The sequence below is a fragment of the Hyperoodon ampullatus genome, assembly GCF_949752795.1.
Source record: "Hyperoodon ampullatus genome assembly, chromosome: X".
Lineage (NCBI taxonomy): Eukaryota > Metazoa > Chordata > Mammalia > Artiodactyla > Ziphiidae > Hyperoodon > Hyperoodon ampullatus.
In genome coordinates, this window is record NC_136913.1 from 57820688 (window position 1) to 57843349 (window position 22662).

The window sequence follows — 22662 nt, forward strand, 5'->3', positions numbered from 1 at the left end:
AGACAGGACAAGACTCGAAATCTGGGCCCTTGGTGTCCCACAGGTCTCTTCCCCAAAGTTGAGATTCCCAAGGCCTGCTCCCCAGGGGCGAAGAACTCATCTTCCCAACTTTCCCGTACTTGACCCCTCTGAGACTCCACCGCCCACCGCTATCCGTTTGTTCAGGACTCCGGGTCCGGGTCCTTGTGCAAGCGGACACTGCACAGCGAGGGCGGAAGGAGGAAAGCCCACCAGAGCCCTACGTGAGATGGGACCAGGAGTAAACAAGCTATCCTTGTCACGGAGGTGGGCACGGAGCAAGGACTTCAGGGCTCGCGTGTGTAACAAAAAGAATGGTAGTACTTTCCCGGGAAAAGTACTGAGCCTGTTTGGCCCAGGTCAGTGGGCCGGAGTGTCGACCAGGCGCTCGGGGAGGAGAACAGGCCGACAGCTCTAGAGGAGCGCCAACTTCCCACGGGCTGAGCGCTCTGGGAACAGGACTAGGCAGGACCCATCCGTAACCGCAGGAGCCGCACACTCAGATTGGTGCCATCGAGAGCGCGGCGACCTTAAGAGCTCCCTAAAACCCCGCCTCCTTCCTGTTCTGGGGGCGTGGTGCAGGGCAAGGACCCCGTGACGGAGCTTGCTATTGGCTAAGATGCGTAGGGTTGGCCTTGCGTACGCCTGAGCAGGGGAGTAGACAGCTCAGCGGCGGCGGAGGGAGTGTATGCGCGCTGGTCAGCAGTGGGAGGTGTGTGAGCCTCGCACTGACCGTAGAGCCTTGGGCGCAATCGCCAGGGAGCTAGGACTCGGCGACTGGGCTGCCGGGCCACCCGGCCTAGGCTTCAGAGGCGCAAACTGATGGGACTAGCTCGCTCGGCAGTGTCTCCGCGCTCTTCTAAGTACACTGAGCGGGCCCCGCGCTGAAGTCGAAGCTGTCGGGGGGCGCGCAGCCCGGAGTCCCAGTGTGGCCTGGAGGAAAGGAGCCCGTGCCAGGGCGGCCCGGTCGGGAGCCCCCGGACCGAGCTCGTGTGGTGGGGAGACTCCCACTTCTTCCCAGGGGTGCCGATCCCGGGGCGGTCGAGGCGTCCGGGCGGCCACCGAGTCCCCAGCGGTGAGACCCCGTCGGGGAGAGGTCGCGCAGTCCCACACAGTCTCGGGGAGCCGAGCGGAATCGGACGGGATCACCCGGGGGCGCAGAGCCCCCGTCGTGCTTCGTGCGGCGGAGAGGCCAGTGGAGCGAGCCCTCGGAGGCCACAGCTCATGCTCGGGTTGGGGGCGGCTGCCCAGTGAGTCCTCCTGGCCGGCGGGGCGAAGAAGAGCGACACCGAAGCCGGCGGGAGGGGAGCACTTCAAGGCCGGCGGCTGCGGAGGATGGGCGCCTGAGCGTCTCGGAGCGCAGCGCGGCACGGGAAGGCGAGGCCAGCTTTGCTGAGGAGGCGCCAGGGGATCCCGAAGTGCAGCCTGCCCCAGGGAAGATGGCCCGGCCTGGCCAGCGTTGGCTCGGCAAGTGGCTTGTGGCGATGGTCGTGTTGGCGCTGTGCCGGCTCGCCACCCCGCTGGCCAAGAATCTAGAGCCCGTGTCCTGGAGCTCCCTCAACCCCAAGTGAGTAACTTATCTGCTCTGGTCCCTGGGGGTGGGAGGCACTCCTTAGGGGTGAGGCCGCGCGCCCCCGAGCGCCTGTGGGAAGGTGTTCGGAGGAGGAGCGGCGCCCCATTTTGTCTATGGCTTTTTCGAGTGTGTTTCCCTGCGGGCGGGCGGGGAAGGGTGCGGTGGGGTTGGGTGGGGGCAGTTGGCTGGGTTGTGACCCCTCAGCTTCCCGGCCCTCTCCTCCGCACGTCCCGGATCAAGTCGAGATTGTCGCGCCGGGCGGAGCTGGGAGTCTGAGCGCCCTTGAGCGCACCGGAGAGCTGGGTCGGGGAGAGAAAGCAGCCCCCTCTGGGGCCCCTGGGAACGTGGCGGTTTTCGCCAAGAGCCGCTGGGGGCGGGGGGGTGGGCGAGCTTGACCTGGGCGGGGGAAGAGGCCGGAACACAGGTTCCCCGTTTGTTTAGCTGTGAAGGGACCGTGGCGCGGGACTTCGCGCTTGAGGCGGGTGGCAGTGCCTGTATCTCCATTCGGGCTTCTCCCATTTTCATTTCTCTTTCTTCCCAGTTTGCTTCCCTAGCTTTTCGCTTTGCCGTCTCTTCTAGCCTCCCTCCCCCCCCCCCCCCACTTTCTCCCTGCTGGGTCCGTGGAAGGGCGGGCGCCGCTCCCAGGCTCACAAAGGCGGCGGGTGGAGAGGGGCGGAGTGGGAGAGAGGTTTTGTTGGGGGGGGGGGGGTCGATCCAGCGCTCGTCGGGGGTCCAATGGAGCCGGAGGCAGAGCTCCCAGGGCTGGCCGGGGTGGAGAGTGGCGGCCGAGGTGGCGAGGGAAGTGGGTGGCAAGCAAAGGATTCCTGCCCAGGCGGGTCTCACTGCCCCCGCCCCGTCCTCAGACTGGGGAGTTGTGCTTAGCTTTCCCAAAGGGGTTGGGGAGGCAGCTATGTAGAGGAGATCCTTTCTTTTCTCCCACCTCCTTACCCGTCACAATCCTCCCCCACCTCCCAACAGCGCACACACCTTTCAGGGCGGTGGCTCAGTGGTTTCTGGGCTGTTGGTGGGGAGTCGCTGGATTGTGTAGTGACCTCGGGACCTTTTTCTCTTTTGGCATCCAAGACTCAGGTTGGAACCCAGGGTCAAAATTGCTCTTCGTTCTTGTTTTCTGGAGGTCCCAGCAGTGTGCGGACACCCCACTTAGTGGGAAACTGGGGGCCCTTGGCCTGCCCTCTGTGCTCTGTGATTCCTGTATCTGGAATCTCTTCCTGTCCACTCTTACGGGCTCCCCGCTAACTTCCCGAGCTCCTGCCTGTCTTGACCTCTTAGGTTCCAGGGGCCATGCACCTCTCAGCCCTGGAGTGGGAGAGGGTGGCTTCTTTAGTTCTCTTCTCTTTAGGTTAAGGTAGGGTCCTATTTATTGGTTAGTGGGATGTCTAAACCAGGGTCAGGGTACAAGGAAAGGGATTGACAACGATTTTTCCTTAACCCAGAAGCCAAACTGGGCCCAGTGCTCGCCTAACAGCAGGGACTCAAAATGGTCTGGGGGCCTGGGGCTGCTCAGACCAAGGAGAAAGGCTGTGAAGTGCCCAGTTCCCTCCTGTAAAGGTGGAGGCTGGAAATGCTCTCTCTTGAGCCAGGAGAGCTGAAATCAGCCTGGGGTAGCCCATCATAGGGGCTCATGGGAGTGACCTAATTGCTCTCTCGGGTCTCTAACCAGAGATAGCAGGCAGCTCCACAGCTGGAAAGGAGCCTCCTGCAGAGTGAGGTGGGGGGTGGCTGGGAGAAACAAGGTCTCCCTGAGCTTCACCCTTTTTGTGTCTTGAGGCCTGAGTGCTCTGGAACGGTTTGCAGGTTTCTGAGATCTGCCCCATTCCCCGATCCACTTCAGGCTGAGGGCAGGCATCCTGGGGGTGGTGGGAGTGGTGGCTGAGGCCTCAATAGGACTTGCACGAATTCCACCCTGTAATTGAGCAGATCCTGGGAATGGTGGGGGACTGATACTGGTGCCCCTGCTCGCAGCCCCCCTCCCAGAGTTCCATCTATGCTCAGGGGTCTGGAATGCAGCCTGTCTGTGTGTGTTGGCACGGGTTTGGGGGAGCAGGAGGAAGGCACTGCCCTCAGCTTCCCTCTGAGCTCGGCGGGCTGTCTCTGCCACTGCGCCCAAGCCTGGGACTGCCACAGCCTTTCACATCAACGGTCTTTTTCTGTCCGTCTCTCCCTCTTTGCCTCCTGCCCGACTTCTCCCTCTCAGGCCCCTGTCGGTTCGCCCTCTCACATCCTGTGTGAGCCGCGTTCACCTCCCCTTTCCAGCTCTGCTTGCCCGCTCTCCCTCTTTCTCACACTCCCTCTCACTCTTAGTCACTCTCTGCCTCTTTTTCTCGAGTCCTTTTGTTTCTCGCACATGCCCGTGCTCTCCCTCTCAGGCTCATTTTCTCTCTTCCCTCCCCTCTTCCTCCCAGCTTTTGGTCTCTCGCCTCAGTCCTGTCAGGAGCTGGCAAACCCCCCCCCACCGAAATCTCCCAGAGCCTGTAAACCCTGCTTAATTGCTTCCTCCTTGGTAAAAAAAATCAAAATAAAGAAGTGGTGGGGCTGGGGGTATGTTTCCAGGTTCCAGGGTACGGGCAGCCCCAGCCCTGACCGGAAGAGGGGAGCCGGAAGGGCTGACTCCAGACTCCCAGCCTCTTTCCCAAATTGGTGCTGTGGCCTTCCAGGGTGGTAGTCCCTGGGTGGCAAGAGCTTGGCCCCTTGTCAGATTTGCCCGATAAGTGCAGGGTGGGAAGGTGGGTCTGGGCCCGTTAGAGGTTGGGAGGAACCAGAGTACATGTGCATGCTTGTGTGGGGTGGGGGGGCGCTGTGATGGAAGGTCCCAGGGCAGACCCCTCCTCCAGCCTCCTCCCCTGAGAACTTGGGGCAGCCGGCAGGCCTCATACTTGAGTCCTCAGCCAAGTCCAGCTGCTGCAGTTCAGTCTCTCAGTCCCATTCTGACCCCTTCCTGCCCCCCACTCAGGTTCCTCCACCTCCAGAGAGTGGGAATGTGCCTGAGATCATATTACACCTTCCCTGCAAGGGGCGGGGGTGGGGGCTTCAGCTTGGCATCCAGGACCCTTGACTCCATCCAGCATGGGTGGGGGCAGCTGCAGACCCCAACCCAGGCTTGCCTGCTACAAGCCAAAGTGTTGGTCCCAGCCCCCTCACAGCTGTTCCAGCTCACAGTCCTGGGGAGGCCAGCTCAGGGGGCCCCTTTCCGGGGTGGCTAGGGACCTGACCTCTTCTACTCTGTGGCTGATTGGCCACAGGTGGGGGCCTGAAAGTGATGGGAAGCCAGCAGCTCCTCTAAAGTTCCCTGTTCCCCTCCCTCCCTCCCCCCACCCCAGGCAGCCAGACCTGGGGCAAGAAGGGCCTGGTGAGGCTGGACTGGAGGCTGAATCCAGGGTTCCCTTTCTCCCCTCAGGCTCTCCACTGCCTCACCAGCTCTGATGGATGGGGATGAGTGGGCCCTGGATACTACTGTGCATCACTGTTTTCTGGTGTTGGGAGTATGGAGTGGGTGGGCCAGCCAGGAGGCCGCTGGTTGCCATGGGAACAGTAGGTTTGGGGGGAGGGTCCACCCTGTGATTATTAGGGGAGCTGAGGTAAGGGGATGCTCACCAGCCATATTCTGGGTTCCTTGCCCTGGGCTCTGTAGCAGCCCCTCCTGGGTGGGTTTTCATTGTAGTTGTTTTGGGTGGCGGTGCTAGCAGCCAGGAGTGTAGTAAGCTCGTTCAGCTTCTTCTAAATGGTACTGTGCTTGGTGTGCTAACTAACAGTTGGGCAGTACCTTGCTACCTCCAAAGCATCCTCAGATGTGAACTCACTGGATGTTCCCAACAGCCCTGGGAAGTTGGAATTGCCCATTTTCCAGATGAGGAGGCATTTGCCCAGAAAAGGAAAATGACTTGTTTAAAGTCAGTCAGCTCGTAGTGGGGAGAGCTGTGCCTTGTGCCATTCTTTCCACACCATCCCACTGCCTTGGAATCTGGGAGAGACTGGGTTTCGGAGGAGGCGCTGGCTTTTGCCCCCGGCTTTCCCTCTCCTCACAGGTGTGTGTGCATCTGTCCTTGTGACTCAGGCCCTGCCCACGTGGGATGAGCAGTGCTCCAGCTTCCTCATTTGATCTTGCTAGGCCTACCTCTGAGGGCAGCTTGCTCGGGGTGACCTGATCTAGAGGCAGCCAGCTCGATGCCTGACACTCTCCCTCCCGGGCTCTGAATAGCAGCCTTGGTTCCTCTCTGGGCCAGGAATCTCACTGCCTCTCAGGGACCCCACAGAAAGCAGACAACAAGGAAGGGGCTATTAAGCCCTCAGTGGGCCCTAGCATTGGCCAGGTGGGGCAGAGGGGAGGCATAGTTCAGTGTAGGTGGGGGGGGGGTGACTTCCTCTGGGGCTCTCCTGGCTTCCCTGCCTCCGACAGTGCTGTGTGTGTGCCAGGACCCAGCTGCTGTTCCTGCCCACCCACGCCTGGGCGGGCACTGCTGGGACATGCCAGGCCTGCTCCTGCTGCCTCGGGGGCTGGGTGGAGCTGGGGGAGTGAAAGAGGAGCCTTTAATTTGGGGGCTCCCCACCCTTGCTGGGATGAGAGCACACTTGAGCTCCAGCTTGGGGTCTGTCCTCCACTGGTCCTGCCACCCTGGGGTGCAGGCGCAGTGGTGCCGGAGTCACTGAATCAAAGCTGTGGCTAGAGTCTTCTACCAAACCTGGGCTGGCATGGCCTAGGACCAGGCTCTCCCTTTGGCCACTCTCTGACCACAAGTCCCTAGGGCCTGAGGGAAGGATGAGAGGGAAGGAAGTGTGGTGGAACGTGGGCAGCTTTCTAGGCATGACCCCCATAGCTCCAAACTCTCTCTGCTATAGATTTTCTGTGTATGGGTGGATAGGGGCTTAACTGGACAAAGAAGCGGGGGGGGGGGCAGTTGGCCTCTGACCAGCACTGGCCACTACCCCAGACCCTCAGGCTTCTTCTCTCCCAGGATTCTTTTCAGCAGTCATGGTGATACTTCTAAGCTCAGTAGGCAGGCTGGGGGAGAGACTTGGGCTAGGGTAGAGGGGAAGAGGCAGGCCACAGACAGGAGACTGAACGCCAGGCTGCCTCCCCTAAGTCCTTTTACTCCCTGGGGTGGCTCCCTGGGGTCCCGGGGGCTATCAGAGGCTAAGGAGGGAAGGCCTCAGGGGTTACCATGGCGACCTGCTGCAGGCTTCCTGCTGGGCCATGTCAATCCCCTTATTTTCCAGAAAAGGGCTTTGTCTGGGGGTGGCCCCAGGCAGGAAAGCTTGGTTTGAGAATGGGGGGAGTAGTAGTTTTTGAAAACTGGGGGATAAAGAGTTTAACTAGGTACTCTCTTCCTCCTCCTCTCGGCCCCTACTCCTAACCTGGTGGGTACGAGGGGAAACCTGCAGGGTCCCCACTGTACAGGATGACTAGCGTTGTACCTGACCTTGGGCTTCACTCTCACGGGCTGCATACCCACACCTCGTGGCCCCTCACCACTTTCTGGGGCTTCTCACAGGCCCAGAAGCACTTTTCTCAGTGGTGGGGAAGAAGCTGAGAAGGTACCATCATGGGGGACCAGGGTCAGGGAAGTTGGGTCTCATCAGGCTCCTCTCCCTTCTGCACTTTAGGGGAAGGTGAGTTTCCCTCTGCCAGCTGCTATGCAAATGAACTCATGAATATGTATGAATTCTGTTCACTGAGGTTGATGAGAGTCTGAGGGGTGTTGGGGGCAATAGTCCTCTCTCCTCCCCCTCCCCCACCCACTATGTAGACATCTGTTTCCTCGGTTGTCTCTGGGTTCCAGGGCTCCAGAACCCGAATGGTGATGGGAGACTGCTCAGGGTAGACAAGACGCCCTGGTGAGTAAGGTGGGCCAAGTGGTTAGAAAAGTGAGCTGGCCTGTACCCCTTTGCGTGCCCTCTACCTGCTGTCATCTCCAGGTACGGTCTTATGGAGGTGCAGCTGTATAAGGATTCAGCCAATGTTTAAGGTACTCTTAGACCCCTAGGAGTTAACATCCTGGGTGAGTTTAGGCTCCTCGGGTTGGCTTTGAGCACCCCTCTTCAACAGGAACATTCATCTGGTTACTCATTCCCTCACATGAGGAGCCTGGACTCAGTAGGTCTCAAAGGTTCCTTCTGTCTCTAAGATGTTAGAAGTTGTCTAATCCTACTGCCTGGATGGAACCAGTATGAAGATTGGAAAGTGAAAAATGCCTTAGGAATTATAGAGGCTTTGGTGAAATTTCTTGGCTTTTCATGGCGCATGGAGTTGGGGGCGTTTTCTCTCAAATGTTTGTGTGGGCCTCCATCCCATGCCTGCTTCCTTTCTGGCCTTCTGGAGTGTGGTAAAGCTAGGTACTAAGGCGGGTGAGACCTTCTTGTTGTCGCTTTTACCCTCCTGCACAGAAGGATGGCAGGTCCCAGCTTAGTGGAGCTTCCTTGGACGTGGAGAGAGGGCTGCTGGTCTTCATCCACTTCATCTACTTGGTCTAGTTCCCTTAGTCACCTCCTTGGATATCATTTCCCTCCATCCGGTGAGGATACTGAGCTCCCAGGAGGCCCTTGTGCCTTGTAGCCCCCACTGTGGAATGGGCCCTCAGAGAGTAGAACCATGTTCTTCCACCGTTAGCTTCATTCCCTTGAAGCACTGCCTTCGGCCTTCATTGTCCTTTCTGCTAGAGAGTCTGTCCCCCACTGGATGAAACCCACACTGCTTGTTGTGACCCTGGCCTTTCAGTCTGGCCCCAGCTGAGCTTTACCCCCTCTTCTTCTGCTCCTCTCTTCCCATCACTGGGCCAGTCACTGGCCTGGGTTTTGTGTCCCAACCACTGCCGTCTACTCTTGCTGGATATTGACTTCTTATTCCTCCCCCAGGACCCACTTTCATCCCACTCTTTCTGTGGGACCATTTCTGACTGCCCTGTCAGATGAGCTGTCTCCTTCCTCTCTCTGCCTCTAGCCCTTGCCTTTTGAGCCACCATCCTCTCACATAGCCTCCAGATAGCCTGGTGCTATCCATTGCTGCAGCGTGGGCCATTTACTTTTCTGAACCACAGCAGACAGTAAAGTCCTTGAGGATGGAGCTGTATCATCTTTTCCTCTTTCCCACCCAAGAAACAAGACTGGGCTCATAGGTCCTTGGTGTTAGTGTCTGGCCTCCTGCCTCTTGGCAGACCACGCTATTTCTAAGCAGGAATCATGGTTGAGTGCCAACTATGTGCTCTATACATGCCATCATGCCTCCCCTCCACCATCCTTGGAGGAGGGGCTCTTCCCACCCCCAGTTTGTAAGTGAGGACGCTGAAAGATAGGGAGATCAGGCAGCTCATCCAAGGTCACAGAGCTAGTAAGGGCCACCATCTATCTGATTCCAAAGTCTGTCTTCTTTCTCCTACATTGTACTGACTTGCTCCCAGGCTCAGAAATGGCCGAGAGCGCTTACTGTGCTCAGGCAAGGACAGGATATGAATCGGTGGCCCCAGGCAGCTGCCCTCCTCCTGCTATTTCCCAGTGCCTGGCCTTCTGGATTAGAAGACGAACCTGGCTCGGGAGGCATTTGTCCATCTCCTCTCAGGATGGGGAGCAGAGGCTGTGTGTGTGTGTGTGTGTGTGTGTGTGTGTGGTGGGAGTGGATTAGAAGGCAGATGAGCGAGGTTCCTGGGGCTCTGTCTTATATGATCTGTTGTTCCTGCTCAGGCCTCTTCTCCCCTTTCTCTGTTATCCTTTGCAGTGAGACTGGCCAGATTTGGGGATTCAGGCTTTTGCATTATGGGGGTGGGATGAGTCCTGGTAGGATGCCAGGCAGTGGGAGTGGGGAGTGGAGAGAGCTGTGTGGAGCTGTACCTGGCTGGAGACTGTGCCCATTATCCCTTGGCTCTAGGCAAGGCCTGTTCCTATCTCCCCATCATGCCCAAGATTAGCAAGGATGGGGGAGAAGGCATGGGGCCAAGATAGGTTGTGCATCCCCAGCCGTTGGCTGGGAGCTGTGGGGGTGGTTTCTAGGGCTCATTGTGTGTGTGCTTCTTTATGTGTGTCTGTGCGCATGAACGCATATACACGCGTGTGTGCTGGGGGGCCGGTAGCAGAGGCTGTGAAGGAATGTGAGTATGTTGGGGGTGCGAGGAGGACAGGGCCGCCACATCCAGGCAGCCCAAGCCTGACATCTAGGTGCCCAGCCCGTCTGCCACGTCAGCCCCCCTGCGGAAATGCCACATTAGGACAAAGGGCTCCCCCAGCTAGGCAGTGCCCCACCCTGCCGAGCAGTCAAAGCCTGGCAGCCTTGCCCATGGGCCACCCCTTCCACACCCTGCTGGCAGTATGCTTCGCTTTCCCCGCCCCCAGCATAAGGATGGAAAAAGAACAGAATGCCTGTGCTCGCCATCTCCACCCAGTGTTCCCAGCCTGGCCCTCATTGTCTGCTCCCCTGGTTCTGGGGATGGCCTGAGACCCCCAACCCTGAGGCTAACCATCTCTTCCCTCTTGGGCAGGTTCCTGAGTGGGAAGGGCCTGGTGATCTACCCAAAGATTGGAGACAAGCTGGACATCATCTGCCCCCGAGCAGAAGCTGGGCGGCCCTATGAGTACTACAAGCTGTACCTGGTGCGGCCTGAGCAGGCAGCTGCCTGCAGCACCGTGCTTGACCCCAACGTGCTGGTCACCTGCAATAGGCCAGAGCAGGAAATCCGTTTTACCATCAAGTTCCAGGAGTTCAGCCCCAACTACATGGGCCTGGAGTTCAAGAAGCACCACGATTACTATATTACCTGTGAGTCCCTGCCCACCACGTGGTTCTTTCCTGTCCTGTAGCAGTGGGAACTTCCGAGTAGTGCATTGAGACTGCACACAGTTCAGGCCCAGCCTGATCCAGTCCCCTTTGAAGACTGGCGTGCTCTCCTCCTAGTCTGGCCTTGGAATTCTGGCCCCAGCGTTTACCAAGGGGCCTGCTGCCAGCTCGTCCTGGCCCTAGGAGTTGGGTGGGAGAGGACTCTGATTCGTGGTGCTCTCTCTCTTATTTTCTTTGCCCACCTAAGATCTAATCTTGGGAATGGCAGAATTGGCAGAGCTTCAGCCTTTCTCTTCATGGGAAACTGAGGCCCCAAGAGGTGAAGGGGCTTCTTGCCCTAGGTCACACAGAGAGTTAGGGAGCGGATTGGGTTTCCAACCCAGTTCTCCTGACACCTAATCTAGGATTCCTTCTAGTCTGTGGAGATGCCTTCCTCACCATGCCAGTTCTAATTGCTTGGCCTCTGAGCAACATCACCCAATGAGGAGACACATGTAGCTTCCACTGAGAAAGAAGGGCCAAGGCCTTCTTTGGCCTTGGTCATGATAGGGGAGCAGCATCCTCGTGGGAGGGGCTAGTTCCTGGACTCTGTTCCTAGTGGGAGGAGAGAAGTAGAAAGGTTCATGGGTGGGTGGGAGCTGCTTGCAACTCCCTGGTTCCCAGTTGTATTCTTAAGGGCTTAGACATCACTAGGGCTTCTGGGTAATGCTGGCAGACCTCTTCCTCCTCCTGACTGCTCTGGCCTCTTGATGCAGCTACATCCAATGGGAGCCTGGAGGGACTGGAGAACCGGGAGGGAGGTGTGTGCCGCACACGCACCATGAAGATTGTCATGAAGGTTGGGCAAGGTGAGCACCCAGGCCGAGGGCTCCTCAGCTAGGCTTTTGCAACAGATGCTCCTCACTGGGTGGGGGGGGCATGGGGAGTAGTGGCAGAGGGGGCAGTAGGGATAGGGGATAGGTCCAGTATCCGAGCCATTCTTGGCCAGTGGGTGCTATGTAACTGAGGCACCTATGCTGCCGGAGTTCCCCCTTCACTTGTTCTCTCCCCACCCCCAGACCCCAATGCTGTGACGCCCGAGCAGCTGACTACCAGCCGGCCCAGCAAGGAGGCAGACAACACTATCAAGATGGCTACACAGGCCCCCGGTGGTCGGGGCTCCCTGGGTGACTCTGACGGCAAGCACGGTGGGTGTATGGGAGTCTCCCGGAGGGCAGAAGCCGTTGCCCGGCTGCCCTTTGAGGCCCTAGCTCTGAAGGAAGGCAGGGCATGGCCCGAGATCTGCCGTGTGTCCCTGGGACCCCTGGCTGACCTTCCCCTCCCTTCCCTCCCTCCCCCATCCACAGAGACTGTGAACCAGGATGAGAAAAGTGGCTCCAGTGGGAGTGGAGGCAACAGCGGGGACCCCGACAGCTTCTTCAACTCCAAGGTGGCATTGTTTGCGGCTGTGGGCGCCGGCTGCGTCATCTTCCTGCTCATCATCATCTTCCTGACCATCCTGCTGCTGAAGCTGCGCAAGCGGCACCGCAAGCACACGCAGCAGCGGGCGCCCGCCCTCTCGCTCAGCACCCTGGCCAGTCCTAAGGGGGGCAGTGGCACGGCGGGCACCGAGCCCAGCGACATCATCATCCCCTTACGGACTACAGAGAACAACTACTGCCCCCACTATGAGAAGGTGAGTGGGGACTACGGGCACCCTGTCTACATCGTCCAGGAGATGCCGCCCCAGAGCCCCGCGAACATCTACTACAAGGTCTGAGGGCCCTGGCAGCCTCGGCCCCGAGGGACAGTCGGCCGGGACTGCACCTCTCCATCCTCACCCACGTCCCTCCCCTTGCCAGCTGTGCCCATCTTTGTATTTAGTTTTGTAGTTTCTTGGCTTTTATAATCCCCCTTTTGCCCCGCCCCCTGGGCTTCAGAGGGGGGTGCTTGTGCCCCCAGCCCCCATGCTCTTGTGCCTTCCCCCTCTGGCCAGGCCTTTGGGCTCTGCGGGGGCACCCCTTCTTGGAGGGCAGGGTCGGACGCTGATGGACAGCAGGCAGGGAGACGCCCCCCCGGCCCTGTGCCCCCTCGCTCCCTTTCTCCCTTCCCAGGACTTCTTGTCCGCTATCATCACTGTTTTTAATGTTTTTGTGTTCATTTTTTTAGCTGTCAACTCATTTTCATCTGTTTTCTTTTTTTTTTTTTTTGAAGAAAAATGGAAAAATGGAAAAGACAGCCCCTCCCCAGGTTTTCTGAGCCCAGCCTTCCGCAGTATCAGGGGCCTGGGGCAGGATGTGGCCAGCCGGGAAGCATAGGATGATGGCATTTCTTTTATAAACTCGTTGGCATATTTTTTTGGGGGAGGGGACAGGCCAGGGCTGTTCTTGCCCACGAGGGAAGACAAGAGTGCCATTGGGCAAGGTGTCTCACCCTCCCCCACTGACCCTCCTTCTGCAGTGCTGATCTTGGCAATGGGGTAGAGTGGCTGCCGCCCTTCCACCAAAAAAAAAAAAAAAAAAAAAAAAAAAAACCTTCCTGTGGGATACTTCGGCATATCCTGCCTCCCTCACTCTCACGGTTATTAATGTCTTAATTGGCTGTTGCCTGGGGAACAGGAGAGCTGCTGCAGGCAGATGACCTCATGGGGGGGTGGAGGGAGGTGAGGTGCCCAGGTGGCTATTTGCCCTGCAGAGCTGGGAGCTCCCCCTTCTCCTCTCTGCCCTGTTCTCCCCTCACCTTTGGCATCCTTCAGCCTGGTGGGGAAACAGAGGCCCAGGGCGGAGAACTAAGCGGGTATAAGGCCAGGTAGCCTGCTTCTTTTCTGGGCTCTAGCTCAGGTGGGTGCCCCCAAAACCCAGCTCCTGCTAGCCCCCCAATCTTGGGCTGGGGCTTGGAAAGAGGAAGAGGCTTGCCTAGAGCTGGGCCAGCACGCCGTGCACTTTGACCCCGGCTCCTTGCCAGCACGGCTGCTAATAGACTGCCGCTAGCAAGCACCTTGCGGGCACTCCCAGAGTGGCCATGGAAGGAGCTGGGCCTCCCACCATCCACTTCCACACTGCCTCCTGGCCAGCTGCCCACCCCACTGCCAGGTGGGAGAGGGAGCGGAACAGCCAGCCCCTTCCAGGTGGCAGTCGAAAGGTTTTTTTTGTTTTTGTTTCTGTTGCCATTTGTGTAAATACTAGTCTTTTTTGGAAAAAAAAATAATGTAAAGATGTTTTGTATAAACTCTGAATTATTTTCTTGTTGCTTTTTTCTTAGAAAAAATGAGAACTAAAAAAAAAAAAATTAACCACATGGAGAAATGGGTGTAAAATGGTGTCGTGATGTTGGGGAATGAAGTGTGACTGTATGAGTGAGTATACGAGTGAGAGAGAGAGAGGGAGAGGGAGAGAGGGAGAGAGAGAGCGCACACACGAGAGAGAGAGAGAGAGAGAGAGAGAGAGAGAGAGAGAGAGCAAGAGAGAGCGAGCGAGAGAGCGCGTGTGTGTGATTTTCATGTGCCCAAAACACTGGTGATCTGGGCTGGTATGGGAAGATGGTGGCTGTCCTAGTGGAGCAAGATGTTGCAAATGCTCTGTGCCCTTCTTCGTCACAAGTTCTTCTACCCTCTTGTTCTGCTGGAACCTGTGACCATATCCCCCTGTCTATCCTAGGCCACGGGCATCTGCCCTGTCTGGCACTAGGCTCAGCTAGAGAGAGTAGATGGGGGAGGAGGTGTTCCCATGGGGACCTGGGCGTGTCTGCGAGTACTGCCACCACCTCGCTTGGGCTAGATCTGGGACCTACTGGCAGGCCCAGCCCTGCCCTGCCTCAAGACACCTGGAGGTGGCTAGAAATAACTTCCCAAGAGCTGGGCCTCAGCTGTGGCCCGCTGGGTAACGAGGCTGCTTCAGGCTGTCCGGTTCGCTTCTTAGCCAGAAGAGCCTTCCTTCTCCTGCACACCAGAGCTCTCAGCATGGCACACTCGGGGACTTCTGGCTGACAAAGCCCTCAAGCTAGAGCAGCCCTGAGCACCCAAGCATCTGAGCATCTCCCTCCTGCAGGCTGATGGTCTGAGAGTGGAGCGAGTGCCCTGAAGAGGGTTTGGCCTCATTCCCACAGCAGAGACACAGGCTGGCAAGGCCCGGAGCAGCCTGCAGGTCTTCTGGGGGGGGGGGGACTCCCTCCTTATGGAGGTGGCTGAGACAGATGTCAGGAGAGGAGGACAAGTGGGATCCCAGCAGCTAAAAATGGGTAAGAAGGCACTAGAGGAAAGGAGGAGGAGGAAGGAAGGGGAGGGTTAGTTAGCGATCCAGAGCAGGAAGCCCCAGCGCACCAGCCAAGGAGCAGGCAGGGCTGTGAGGGAAGTGGGAAGCGCATGGAGGAGGCAAGGGAGGAAAGTCACGGGACCTGCAGGGTGAAAGGGAGGGAGGCTGGCTGGAGCAGGCAGGGCTGGGCCCGGCTGGGGTGCTCCCGAAGCCAGCTGGGGCAGAGGCTGTTTATTTGGTTTCTCATTAACCAAAGGAAGTGCCTGGATCAGATGGGGCCTCTGCTGCTTGACTGCCTGCCCAGAGCGGGGGGGCCCCTGCCTGGGCCAGGGGTCTCTACTCAGGGCTGGTTCAGGCCAGATTGATGTCTCTAACCGAGGGGAAGCCTGAACTGGGTTGGGTAGAGCCCTTCCCACACATCACCAATGAGTGTCCTTGGGTGGTCCCCCGCCCAGCCCAGGACACGGCTGCCCCCACCCTCTCAGTGGAGGATCGAGTTTCTGGGGGCCCCTTGGGAGTAGCTGTGAGGAGTGTGAAGTAAAATCTCCGGGAGACGGCAAAGCAGAGTGTAGGGCAGCCCCTCCAACAGCCCAGAAGGTTTGTGACTGCTGTTGTCACTTGCCCTGGCCTGGGCACCGTGGCTGCTGCTGGTCTGAGCTCCGTGTCTGCTGTGCCGGCCACACAGCACTGCTCAGTAGCCCCTTGTGGCAGTGTCCTTCACCCGGCCAGTGCCTGCCACTTAAAAATAAAAACACTTTTACACATGTTATCTCATTGGCTTTCATAAACTTCCCTGTGAGGGTGGACGGTGGGGAATTCTTTGCCCCATATTTGAGATGAGGAAACAGACCCACTGCAAGGGGCAGTGACTTGCCCAAGAACACACAGCAAGTGAACGCAAGCACGAGGCTTTAAGTCCAGGTCTTTTTACTCTACTATGAGCAAACAGAAGTTGCTAGAGGGTGATTCTCCTCCGCCCCACCCCCCTGCTCCTTGCCCCGTCTTGGGTGAGACTGAGCAAGTGTGCTTCCTTGGGGCTCTTGAAGAACGGGAGCCATTCCCCCCCCATTCCCTTAGCCTCTGTGTGGGTCAGGAACGGAACAAGCTTAGCTAGCTGGAGGCAGGGGTTGTGAGCCTCCTGTGGTAGGGCCCCAGACTGGCCCCACCCTCAGCTCTCCTTCCTGTCCCAGCTGGGCCCAAACTCCTAGTGAGTCAGGGATAGAGGATGCTTCCCAGGTGAGGGTGGAGCTGCCTCGCTTCCTCCACAGGCTGAGCCCAGATCACCAACGAAGCCAGGTTGAGCAGGTGCTAACCAGGCCTCAGTTTCCCTGAAAGGATAGGCCTTGTGGAGCTGGAAGGCCAGGGCTCTTGGGACTTATTGCGCTGATCCATTTTAAGCTCCCAGGAGGCCCCCCGGAGGCACCAGGGATGTGGATGGCCTGGCACCCTCTAGGCAGGGGCATGAGGGTGAGCTGAAGAACCCAAGCAAAGACCTGGCTCTACTGGGACCATCCTAAGTTGGGCCCTGCTGAGCCAGCGGCCCTCTGGCCACCTGGCATCAATCACTCTCGGAAATCCGGCCCGCCTGCCTGGCCTCCTGTCCTGCCCGGGCACGTCACAGTCCCACTGACACCCCAGCTGAGTCAGCCCCAGCCTGCCAGGGGACCCTCCTCGCCCATCTGCTGCCAGCCTCCTGTACAGCTGGCCATTGGATATGGGGGGCTGGCGCCTCAGCTGGTGCTTGTTAGGTTGACTCCCCCTTTGGGAGGCTGCTGAGGGGGAGACCAACCCCCACCCAGGACGGGGGTCATGGAGCCCAAACTGAAAGCGATTTAAGGGCATGGGGAGGACAGTAATTACAGGTTTTGTTTCCAGTGGTTAATTATCCAGCTGGCAAAGAGAAAGGAAAGAGGGAAAGCTGGGGGTGGGGGGAATAAGGAATTTGTGAAGGGATAGGGAAGGGCAGGAGGAGTTTGCCACGGGGGCCTTTTGATACAGGGGAAAAAGCCCTGTGCTGAGAAGCTGGAGCCCAGGGCCTGTCCCAGGTCTACCGTGACTTTTTGACCAGCTGCAAGCAGGTCCCTGCCTCTTTGGGCCTCAACTTCCCTGCCTGGGTAATGAGGAGTGGAATTAGATTTCTTCAATTATTCAGAGAATATTTACTGAGCACCTACTATATGCCAGTCAGCAATCTGGGCACTGGGGTACAGTGATGAACAGGTAGTCCAGGTCCCTGCTCCCAGGGACCTCACGTTCTAGACTGGCCTTTAAGTGCCTGATTGGCTCTTAAAGTTCTTGTGTGGTGATGTGAGAGGCAGGATGGAGGATACACAGATTAAAAGCTTGGGTACTAAACTTAGCCTTCCATTTGTTCATTCATCCATCTTTTTTAAACAAGTGTTGAATGCCTGGCACCAATAAGTGGTAGCTGTTGCTTCTCTCACGAGGTGTGGAGTGGGCAGTTGGACTCTGGGGCTGGGCTTCCCAGGGATCCTTCTTACTTTGAGAGTGACCCCCAAGCCCTGGCTGTTCCCATCATCACTGACCAAAGCCGGCCTTTTACAGAGTTCCTAAACATCCTCATCAGAAGTTATCTTGATGCCTCAATCCCAGTCTGCCTCCCCCAGCCCCAGTCCCACCTGGACTGGGGGCTGGGCAAAATATACCCATGATAAACACCTCCCAAAGCCAAAGTAGAAGAGGTGTGTGTCCTCAGCCCTTACCTACCCCTGTGGCCCCAAGGGCTGGCCTCTCTCAGCCTCCACAGGAGCAGTGGGTAAAGACCTGGTTTCTGACCAGGGCCCTAGGGAGGAGCTCCAGTTGGCTCCTTTGCTTCCAGGGTACCAGGAGCAGCCAAGGAGACCGTGGAAGCCACCCTGCACCAGAGCCTTTCCACCAGCTGGATTCTGCGGGGGAGAGCCCTTGTTCTCGGGGGGGACTGGCTGGTGGCCTCCCTTGCTGCCCTCATGCCTGTTCAGTAGAATCTGAGAGGTCGGAGGCCAGGAAATGGTAGAGCTAGGACTTTCCTGAGAGCTCCTTTCCAGATCAAACCCCTTATGGGGAAACTGAGACCCAGATACCAGAAGGGACTTAAAGGCACACAGGGAGTGCTGACAGAGCCCCCTCTCTTTCCTCACAGGCCACAGCTGTGAGCCCTTTTTGCACACAGCTGCTTTATTCTCCCAGAATCCCCAGGAATTTTGTGTGAGTGAACCTAACAAACATATATATATATATATATATATACACACAGTATTTATATTGACAAACTACGTAAGTTTATACAAAACAATTACCAAAAGGTCACATTATAAACCTGAGGAAAATATGGTCCTGTGAGGTTTAGGCCTGGTAAGAGCAGACCCGGAAGAGCAAACGCACTAATCGTTTGTCCCCCTCCCTGGGGGCCCCTCTCCTCTGGCACCTCACGCAGCTCTGAAGTCACTCCTCGACACGACAGCTTGGAGGTCTCTGTAGGGGCCAGACCCAGGATCGGGCATCTCGAGCTTGGGTCCGTAAAGGTCTCGGGATTCACCCTTCCCTGGGAACCCAAGGTGGTGGTCCAGCCTCCCCTGCACACCTCCAGGGCCTCCCTCCCTCCCTCCCCCACCCAGGCAGCGGGCCTTTCTGGACAGCCTGACAGTTAGCTGTCCTTGCCCTGTCTTCAGCCCCCCTGCACACACTAATAGCCATGGCAGTAACATGCTTTCACATGCAAATTGCTATGGAATTCTCAGCCCCTGCCGGTGCCCCAGCCCCCAACGCCTCCCCCTGGGCAGATTCAGAGAAGAGAATGGAATCTTTCAAGCTGTTAGGGCGTTTAGAGACCTTCTAGTCCAGCCCCCTAGTTGGATGGATGGGAAAACTGAGGCCCAGAGAAGGGAAGAAGGAACTGCCCAGAGTCACACAGAGAGTTTACCGGGACTGGCCCTCACCCAGGTCTTGTGACTTTCAGCCCATTGCCTCTTCACATTACCTCACAGCCTCCCAGTCCCCCTTCTCCCACCCCACCCCCACACCCATCCAGGGCTGTTGACTGTGGGCTCTGGGATCCCTCCCTCTAGCACAGACACTCATCCAAGACACCCCTCAGTGGAGCCTGGGAGCGTGGAATCCAGAAAAGAAAAGGCCAGAGGTGTCCATGACTTAGGGGCACTGCCCAGGGAAGGGAGCCTTTCTCCTTTCAAAGAGGCAACAGGCAGGATTTGCTCACTTCTCTCTCTGTGCGCAGCCCCCTCCAGTCCCCCGATCCTGGCCAAACTGCTCTCATCCCCCCACAGCAGTCCTGCCAAGCCATGCCAAGCCTTCTCCTGGGCTCTAGCCCCACAGATCTTCCCAGCTTTGTGTAACATCACTCTGCTGGAGTTGCCACCAGCAAAGCCTGGGCCCTGGGAGGCCCTGGGAGGCCCCAGGAACCCAGATCCCATCTGGGGTATGGAAAAACCTTCCTTCTCTTCAGTTCAGCTGAAACAAGATCGGAATTTTCTGAATTGAACTTTACAAGGAAATGAAAATAAACACCAAAGGGGGAAAAGAGACCGGTTTACAGAGCACAGGTGTCTGCTCCCAGCTCAGCTGAGGTCTTGCCGCAGATGGGCCTGAGCTAGAAACTTCTGGGTTATCCTTCAGTTCTGCCTCTGCAGCATCTCTTGACTCTGCCCACTTCTGACCACCCCCAATGCCAACACTCCGGTTCTCCTGCCGGGGCTATGGCAATCGCCTCCCGACTGCTCTCCCTGCCTCCATCTGTCCCTCTCTCTTGCAAAACAGCAGCCAAAGTGATTTTTACCAAACTCCATCCTGATCTTGTCATCTCAGTTTCCATTTCACATTGTCAATCATCCCTCAACTCCTCATCATGGCAGTCAGGGCCCTGGGTGATCTGGCCCCTGCAACCACCCCCCTGCAACCACCTCCACCCCTCCAACACCACATTCAACTTACACCCCAATCACACAAGCCTATTCACGGGTCCCTAACCAGCACAGGCACCCTTAAGCCTCTGAGTCTTTCGATTTGCGCTTCCATCAGCCAGAAATGCCCATCCCCTTGCCCCTGGTCTGCAAACTCCTATGCATCCTTCAAGGACACTTCTGACCCTCAAATCCAGGCAAAGTTGGTACTCTCTTCTCAGCTCTCGCAGTGCTTCTGCTTATACTACGTGCCTGTGTCTGTTCCCCCCAATAGGTTGGGAGTTTCTGGAGAGCAGGAACTGTGCCTCATTCACCTCTGTGTCTTACCTAGAGTGGGGCCCAGAACAGACCTGAGCACAGAGCAATATCAATGAACCTTTGAAACACCTGTCCACTTGAATGGGCTTGGCTGGGCTGGAACATCATCCCAGGGCTCTGTCTCTGCCCTCTACCTGCTCGCATTACTGTCCAGCCAATCGGCAGAGTCAATGCCTTATTATATTACCCTACAATAAAAGCAAACATTTATTGAGTACTTACTACGGGCCAGGCACCGTGCTCAAAACTTAGTCACATACATTGTTCCATGGACACCGCAAGTCTCATGAGCCTCATAAGGGAGGTCCTTATCTGAGGTAGAACCACTATTAGCCCTGTTTTACAGATGAGGAAATGGAGGCTCGGAGAGGGAAAGTACCTTGCCCATGGGCACACGGCTAGGAAGTTGTATAGCAAGGATTTGAAATCAAGAAGCCTGAATCCAGAGTCCAAACACTTAGGTACTTTGCCACTTGAGGGGCGTGAGGTGGTGGAGCCAGCATGGGGAGAGAGTGAGGTGGGGTCCTGTGGCCTGCACCCTTGACGTCAGCCACATGGCTTCAGGGGCTGTCTCATACGATAGTTCAGAGCCCAGACTCTGGGATCAGGCTGCCAGTGTTTACATCCCAGCTTTACCACTTTCTAGCTCTAAATTCTTGAGAAAGTCATTTAAACCCCTCTGCTTTCCTGGTTTCTTCTTCCATAAGATGGGGCTGAGAGTAGCAGCCATCTCATGAGACTGCAGTGAGAATGAGGTGAATGCACACACAGGAAGCCCTGAGAACAGGGCCCTGGGGATTGCTCAGCACATGGCATTGGCTAGCTTCTGAGTCCGGAGGCAGCCTTTCTTCCTGTCACCCAGCCATAGGCAGCCAAGACCACTCCAGGCTGGTCTCTGAGTGGCCACTTTAATCGGAGGCTCAGTGACCAGAGATTCTCTGGGCCTCACCCTCAGCCTCACCCTCAGCCTGGGTCGCTATGGCCCCAGTGAAAGTCCAGCGGTGGTGGGGGGCAGCCTCCTTGATTCCTGGAGCTGAACTGCCTGGGCTCTTTCCATGCTTTTTGTCTGGGGTCCCTGTGGTCAGGTGATCTTCAGAGCCAGGGCAGTTGGGCTGCCCCTCCTCTCCATTCTTTCCCTCATTCCCTGCATCTCAAGCTCAAGGCCCCAGGGCTTGGCTGGCCTGGCCTTGACTCCTGTAAGCCAAAGGGGAGGAACACCCAGTCTGCTGTGCCCCCGCAGGAGCTTGGAGTCAGAGTCGGAAGCCCGGCATTTGAGGCCTGACTCTGCCACTCATACTTGAATAAGTCATCTCTTCTCTTGAGGCCCGGGTTTCTTCTTCATTTATTGGGAACGGAATGACATAAGCAAAACTGCTTTGTAAAAAGCAGCAAGTATACCTTGACGCAAAGAGCTACCACTTCCCATCAGAATGTGTGTTCCTTTGGGGCAGTGAACCTGGCACTCAGTAAAGAGCTGATAAACACATGAATAAGTGAGTGTCTCTCCCACCCAGAATCCATGCTCAACCCCAGCCAGGCTCCAGCAGCCAGAGTCCCAGATCCGAAGCAGAGACACTGGAACTTCCAGGTACTGTTGGAAAGAAAGATACTACACTAAATGGCTTCTTTCTACACTCATTAGCCTGGTGATGTTTAAGCTGGTACAGCCTTTCTGGAAGGCCACTTAGGTAACAATATATATGTATATATATAAATTGTATATCACATATATTATATATGATATGTATATAATATATGATTTATTATATATAATATACAATATATATCATATGTATAAAATTATATTTATGTGTGTATATGTATGTATATATATATACATATATATGTCAAGAGTCTAAAGTGGTGCCCTTTTACTGGGTTCTTTACCTCTCAGTAACTCAGTTTCCTCATCTGTAAAATGGGGCTGCTGATACTACCAATGGCGTTGGGTCATTGAGAAGATGCCATGAGATAAGACACGGAAACGCTTAGCACAGGGCCCAGCACGTCATGACCGCTCAGTCAACACTATTCTTAAAATTACTATCTCCATGTGTGATAGTTACACGACTGCCTCTGTCATTACCATGATGTCTCGAAGGGTCAGGACTATGTTCTTTTTCTTTTTCTTTCTGAACCTCCAGGGCCCGGTACAGAGCTTGGCACATAGTAGGTGCTGAGTGAGTTTGGTGAAAAGAAATTTAGTCCAAAGTCCTCAACATGGGGAAGAGGCAGCCGAGGCCCAGGAGAGGGCAAGGCAAGATTTGGACCTAGATAGAACTCAGGTCTTCTGTCTTCAAATTGTGGTCCCTTGGGGACTTGGGGGTACAGCTGAGGATTGGGGCAACCACCCAGATTCCTTGAGCTGAACTGCCTGGGCTGTTTCTGTACTTTGGGTCTGGGGTCGCTGTGGGCAGAGGATCTCCAGGGCTGGGGCAGTTGTGCTGCCCCTCCTCCCCATTCTTGCCCTCATTTCCTCCATCTCAAGCTCTAGCCTGGCCCAGCCAAACAGGAAGATTCATTAACCGTCTAAATATACAGAGCCCAGGGGCCATGTGCAGCCTGCAACAGAACTGGGGTCCCAGCAGGGCCAGAGGCTGAGGCAGCGGTGCTGGCTGCTGCGGGCTGACTGGGAGGGATCCTGGCGAGGGAGAAGCCCCAGGAACAGCTAATGGGATGATTGATGGGGAGGTGAGTGAAGCCAGGCCAGCGCCAGGCCCCAGATCCCTCAGTCTCTAGTCCCCTTCATAGCCACCTATCCCTACACCCCCCTGTCCCCATCCGCCAGGTCCCGTCCTGGTCCCCACAACCCGTTTCGGTACCACCCCCCTTCCC

General features: G+C 56.7%; 1 protein-coding gene across 1 annotated transcript; it reads left to right on the plus strand.

Moving 5' to 3' along the window:
- Positions 1–1457: 1457 nt before the first annotated feature.
- EFNB1 (ephrin B1) lies at positions 1458–13588 on the plus strand (the record flags this gene model as incomplete). Its single annotated transcript, XM_079727354.1, has 5 exons — positions 1458–1585; positions 10072–10349; positions 11123–11215; positions 11426–11554; positions 11714–13588. The coding sequence occupies 5 exons, from the start codon at positions 1458–1460 to the stop codon at positions 12124–12126; spliced, it is 1041 nt and encodes a 346-aa protein (XP_079583480.1). The 3' UTR covers positions 12127–13588.
- Between the last annotated feature and the right edge of the window lie 9074 nt (positions 13589–22662).